This window comes from Gouania willdenowi, chromosome 19 (assembly GCF_900634775.1).
Source record: "Gouania willdenowi chromosome 19, fGouWil2.1, whole genome shotgun sequence".
NCBI lineage: Eukaryota > Metazoa > Chordata > Actinopteri > Blenniiformes > Gobiesocidae > Gouania > Gouania willdenowi.
Window position 1 is genome coordinate 12,638,963 of NC_041062.1, and position 6,320 is coordinate 12,645,282.

Here is a 6,320-nt window from a genome sequence, read left to right on the forward strand (position 1 = left end):
ATAAAATGTAACTTGGAAATAAAAACAATAAAACTCAATAATTATGTAACCACTTTTTTCAGAACGAGTACAAATACTATAAGTAGCTTACTGATATAAATGCCTAATTTTGTCAATACAGGTTCTATGAATAATGAAAATAAACAAAATTTTGATCTTATAATTGTTCTTTTGTTTCAAATAAACTTCTTGACATTTAAACTTTTCATTAAAAACTTTTTTTTCCAAACTAAAATTTGTTTTTTCTGTACTTTTATGAACATTCAAAGTGTTGCAGACATTAGAATTATTTCACACAGCCGATTGTTCTTTCACAATCAAACTTAAATGATAAATTTCATATTTTTGATTTAGGCTACAATTACACCATTGGTATCGGACTGTGGTATTGGAGCATGTTTTACAAGCACGAGTACAGCCTTGGTATTGAGTGCAATACCCAATACCAGTATTGGCCCATATGTGTATAATTGTATTCAGTCTCACTGTGCATTTACAACATTTGGCAGAGTATCCACAGGGTCTTTGAGATGAATGAGAAAGGAAACCAGCCCCATCGAAGGCAAATGTCCTTTGATGCCCCAGTCCCCATGATGTAAGGAACTGTCCTCATTTATCTTCAGTGGACAGGAAACAGAAGCATCGCACTGTGAGGAAATGGCTTGGACAAGATGTTGAGAACTTTGAGGAACTGGTGACCCGTCATGAATTGCCCTGATCACTGACACAGAGGATCTATTGTGCTCTGGCACTGCAGAGAAAGAGCACACTAGTCACTGTGCACAGCATACATCTGTCTGTGTTCCCCAGCAGCACAGCTTTCTCCTCAGCTCTGCTTGCACCTGTGAGTGATTCAAAACGTAATTGCATGTTATCTGTTAAATATTTTTTCAAACAATTTTATCTGTCTTTTTTTTTTGTATTTTTTTTTGCAAAAGCTTGTCATTATACTAAACTCTCCAACAAAACATTTCCCTGATGTTTGTTTCTTATAATGTCTGGATTAAAACACATTGCGAGACATTATCTCTTTAACACTGAATCAAAAAAAGTAAATTATGATAATAAAATAAAAACAACAAACCTCTTTATTGGCATAGCAGTAGAGTATAGCCACCAAAAATCCCTGCAGATAAAACCAGATTTTAAGTCATTTGTCATTTTCGCAGTTATATATTTATACAATGATATTTATACTTGTTTAAATATATAGAAAATTCATAGTATAATAGCAGTGCAGGATGGAAAGCATATGGCTGCTCTGTCCAAACCCTAAAATAGCTTTAGGTTTACATTATCTGGCTTAAAATGATGAAACATTGCTTCTTTGACCCTCAAACTACGAACCGTTGCATTTTCATTGTCACAATAGGGTTTTAATTGAACTTACCTGAAACGAACTTATAAAAAGGGAGAAGAACACCTTTATGTAGCGTAAAGTACCGGTCGTCTGTTCATCAGTGGCAAAGATGAATATGACCTCATGGATACCAAATAGAGGGATGAGGGTAAGGGTTGCTTTGGCAAGCCTACATGGAAAACATAGAGGAAAGACTTGAAAAAAGCTAGATTGTTTGTTTATTTCTTTAAAAGAAGTTTCATTAAAACAGATCAGTTGTCACTGAAAAGCAACAACTTACCGAAGTTTGAAATCAGGGTTCTGATTCTGGTTTTCTGCTCGTAGTTTGGTAAATATGACCCTCAAAATCTTCACAAAAATGATGAAATTGACCTTTGATGACAGACACAAAGGGATCATGTTACAAGCCATTTAGAAAAAAACAGGTTTAAAAGAAGTACAATGAATGGTGTTTGCACCAGTGAGGTAAAAAGAACAGGGAAGCGAATAATCCACCAGTAGCTCATGTTCTCGTTGACAGCCCAGCAACTGTGTGGAATAGAAATATGTGTTTGTTCTTCTATGATGGGGGTCAAGGCTTAACATGGCTAGTAGCCTAACAAAAGAAAAGTAAATACATGTGTTCCTTACTCTTTGTTTTCCTTCAACATCTTCATCACCATCCAGGGAACCACGAAAAATAGGGGAGTCCCTGCATGAAATCAATCAAAGACGACACATCTTTGTACCATAATTCAGCTGCTTTTATCCACTTAGGAACCTGTTTGTAGCTCCAGCATATTCAGAGTATACTCTGCATTAAATACATCTACCTAATGGATGGTCATCCATCCATCCATCCATCCATTTTCATACCCGCTTATTCCCGTTTAACAGAGTCGCGGGGGTCTGCCGGTGCCAATCTCCGGCCCTCATAGGGCGCTGGGCGGGGGTACACCCTGGACAGGGCGCCAGTCCATCACAGGGCAACACAGACACAGACGACCATTCACTCTCTCATTCACTCCTATGGGCAATTTAGAGACTCCAATCAACCTTAGTCATGTTTTTGGATTGTGGGAGGAAGCCGGAGGACCCAGAGGAAACCCACGCAGCACGGGGAGAACAAGTCCACCCCAGGGCTTGAACCCAGGACCTTCTTGCTGTGGGGCGGACGTGCTAACCACTAAGCCACCGTGCGCCCTTTGGATGGTAATCGTGTTAGAAAAATTAGAACATGAGCTGTATTTGCTTTTTGACACGGTTTGATGAAGTGTTCCTTCATAATAGCAGCCAATGGGCTTCAGAGAGCTCAATGAAGGCCTTTCTTACCCCAGCCAAGACAGATGTAGGGTAGATATTTGTTGCTGTCGATGAACACAGAGGCAATGAGCACTGTGTACAAATATATCGCCTCTCCAAAGAACCAGTAGTGATTGGCCAGGACAAAGTATTGCATCATCACCTGTGCAATTTTACAGCCGACCGCGACCTATGGAGAAGTTGGAATTAAAACCATTCTCTGTGAGACTGCACTTAAACTTTGATATAACATAGTGTGTCAACTACCTCATAACTGAGTATCTCCTTTACGTCAGCGCTATTCAGAATTTCTTTTCCCCATTGTTGGTCCAGCATTCTGTCTTTTATAATAACGGCTGCAGCTCTCAAGATGAATGAAAGGAAGAGGTTTGAATGGATGTAGTTTCTGGTGCAACGCAATCTCCTTTCAGATGAAACAATGACAAAAAAATGTAATTTCGCTATTGAGGATTTCTATGTAGTTACCTGGGTGAGTGTGCTTTATAAAACACAGTGGAACATTAAATATACATACTACAGAAAAGGGCAGTTTTCAATTGGTAAAAGAAAGTCTTTTCAACGCACCCAGTACAATAAGTTGTTCATTGTAATCGTTCCTTTATGTCATTGTATAATAGACTGATTAGCAATAAAATAATAAAGAAGCAAATCACATGACTCACCTGAAGCTCAAAAGAATAATAAGTGCTGTTACAAGTGTGGCGAGAGACACGGAATAGCCCACGGTGTACAACACCCTGAAGGTCAGCATCATTTGCTGAATCCACATCTGTGGAGAAAAAAAAATAAGAGCCACCTTTAAAATACCTGTATGTGCACATATAGTGTAGTATTTATACTCATATGACAATTTTGTTCATTTGATGCAAAATTGCATGTTGAAAGGTGTTATCTTAAGAAAGAAAGAAAGAAAGAAAGAAAGAAAGAAAGAAAGAAAGGAAGAAAGAAATCAGCTCCCCTGATAACACACATACATCGGCACGATGATTAAGTTGCAGTGGCGAGACGTATTATGTATTACATTAACCTTTATTTACCTCAGGTAATTCAATTAGTATAAATATCTCCATATCCATAGTAGAGTATTTACTGAAATCTGATAGAAATATGGCAATATCACAACAACAACAAAAAAAACAATATATTACCACTAAATAGCTTATTATGTGTGAACAAAATACACAAAATGACGCATTAGGAATAGAATGCCGATGCACGATCTGAGGCCGACATCGGCGAGACGTATGCGTGCTATCTGGGTAGTAACCAGTAGCTCAGATTATGACGAGAAAAAAAGACGATATAATAACGAAGAAGTTCTTCTTAAAAATTAGCAACTGAGGGGGGCAGTATTTCTGAAAATTATTACCAAAATAAACACTTCAAAATAAAACCATAAAATGTTTCAGTACGTGTTCATTTGCAGACGATTGCAATTCACCACTGAAAACAAGTCTATGACTGACGTATTCATGTGCGTAAAAATGATTATCTATATTTAACCCATTCAAAAGGAGCTGTCGGAAAAAGCATTTTGGGTGTAAATATATGGAAATGCCATGCTTGAGCTTGATTTTTGTTCCCATACCTCCTGTGATGTGACCAATTTTTCCTCCTCACACTCGCTGATGTCTCTCCACACGTTCCCCTGGTCGTCTCTTTCCCAAAAGCCATTGGAGCCACATCGCCTTCGCACAACACCCTTTGAAACTGGATAATAATCAATATTCCAGTCAATTCCTGCCAACTTTCATTATGACTAATGATCTGCCGCTATGGAGAGACAGTAGCCTATATATACTGTATGTGTGTGAATAAATAAAATTAAGTAATGATAAAATATGACCAGATTGACATGCCAGAATAACAAAACGCATTTTTTTTAAACAGAAAATGGTGTCTGACTGTTTAGAAGTTGATTTTGTTTTATTTTCAAATAATAAAAATACATTCAAATTACACATAGCAGCTTTCAAAAATCAAAATTAAAATTTTGAAGGGCGTTTTATATATTGTGCTTTTATTGCCACTATAGGCTCTTTACATTGTCAGCAACATGCAATAATCAGAGCTGCATTATGGGCTTGGTTAGCTTTTAGTTTAATTTTTTTTAGGTCTAGGTCTGAAAATAAGAATAATTAGTTTTCTTCTGACCTAACTGAATCAATAAAGCTCAAATATATATTATTTCTAAATAATTATTTAGGTGAGAGTTTATCCAAATGTGAGTTTTTGAGCTTTCTCTTCGGATTATTGGGCCCAAATGTGAACAGTTTGGTAGCACATTGGTGTCAAAGTCACTGATTTCCATCAATAAGTTTTAAGTTGTACACTACTTTATTTCTAGAATATTTATGTAAAGATAATGAAAGGTTCTAAATTGGCAAAAGGTGAATGTGATCACCTGGGCTGCATCGCAAAGACATCCGCGGCTCTCCTCAAAATATAAATAACTCCAGTATGAATGAGGACAATGGAAATGGAAATGTTATTGACATTGTACGGTACAATACTGATATACAGCTGACTACACATTAAACACACACTCACGTCACAAACAGAATCCCACAAAAGTTCACTTTAGGCTCACGGTTACCTTTATCGTACCAGGGCAGGTAAAAAGGACATGAAATGTTGATCATATGACCAGCAGGTGCATCTGGCCAGCAGGCATATCTGTCAAATGTCCTGTTACAGAACAACCCCACTAGAACAACAACAATAAAAAAATACATCTTAAGAAAAGTATCTTACACTCTGAATAGAACAGTATACTCCAAAAGCATAGATTATTGATTTCTGCATGATTAGGAATGAATAAATTGCCAATGACGCAATGGAAGAGCGAGAGGGGTTGTCGGGGAAACAAGCCAACTCTGAATCCTGATTGGACAACCCACATGACCTAGCTGATTATTAATCTGACAGCATATTGAACCCACTAAAACATAGCGGCAGATGTTTGGTTGATTAAGGAGGAGGAAAACAAGGTTTAAAGCAGAGGAGAGTGCATATTTGCTGCCACTGTGATTGTTGAGGAGGAGTGAAATATGAAAAAAGTTATTTATATGATTCTGTACATCGTTAATTGTCGCTGCAGTAACAAAGCTTTGATGATGTCACTGGTAGTCTTTTTAATCTAAGCCATTCAGTGCAACAAAATAAATAAATACAATTTTAAAATGATCAACGGACATTGTGAAACTAAAAAAAAATGACAATCAAATGCATCACTTCATAGCCGACCAACCAGGTTAAGTTTTCCAAGATGGCTGCCACTGCATCTCCCTGCTCAGCAGCTAAATCATTGGAATCTGATACATTCACCTTGAAATGCTACGTAGCTGATGGTGAAGGAATGCTATATTCCACTTTTTTGGGGGATATTGTTACAAGATTGGATTTACCTGGCTTACCTGTGAAACCGTGTGTGACTGATAATAGCTAGCTGATGTTATAGTTAGCTGCTGTGATAGTTAGCTGCTGATATAGTTAGCTGACGTTATAGCTAGCTGCTGTGATAGTTATCTGACGTTATAGCTAGCTGCTGTTATAGTTAGCTGCTGATATAGTTAGCTGACGTTATAGCTAGCTGCTGTGATAGTTATCTGACGTTATAGCTAGCTGCTGTTATAGTTAGCTGCTGATATAGTTAGCT

General features: G+C 37.5%; 1 protein-coding gene across 1 annotated transcript; it reads right to left on the reverse strand.

Annotated features, from left to right (window-relative positions):
- Positions 1 to 388: 388 nt before the first annotated feature.
- Positions 389 to 5,424, reverse strand: LOC114481706 (glucagon receptor-like). The gene is made up of 11 exons (XM_028476700.1): positions 5,259 to 5,424; positions 4,251 to 4,372; positions 3,325 to 3,431; positions 2,909 to 3,065; positions 2,672 to 2,831; positions 1,991 to 2,051; positions 1,819 to 1,888; positions 1,641 to 1,732; positions 1,391 to 1,529; positions 1,085 to 1,126; positions 389 to 842 (listed from the first exon to the last, which is right to left on the reverse strand). Exons 1-11 carry the CDS (start codon positions 5,395 to 5,397, stop codon positions 774 to 776), a joined length of 1,158 nt encoding a protein of 385 aa, XP_028332501.1. The 5' UTR covers positions 5,398 to 5,424; the 3' UTR covers positions 389 to 773.
- Positions 5,425 to 6,320: the final 896 nt, after the last annotated feature.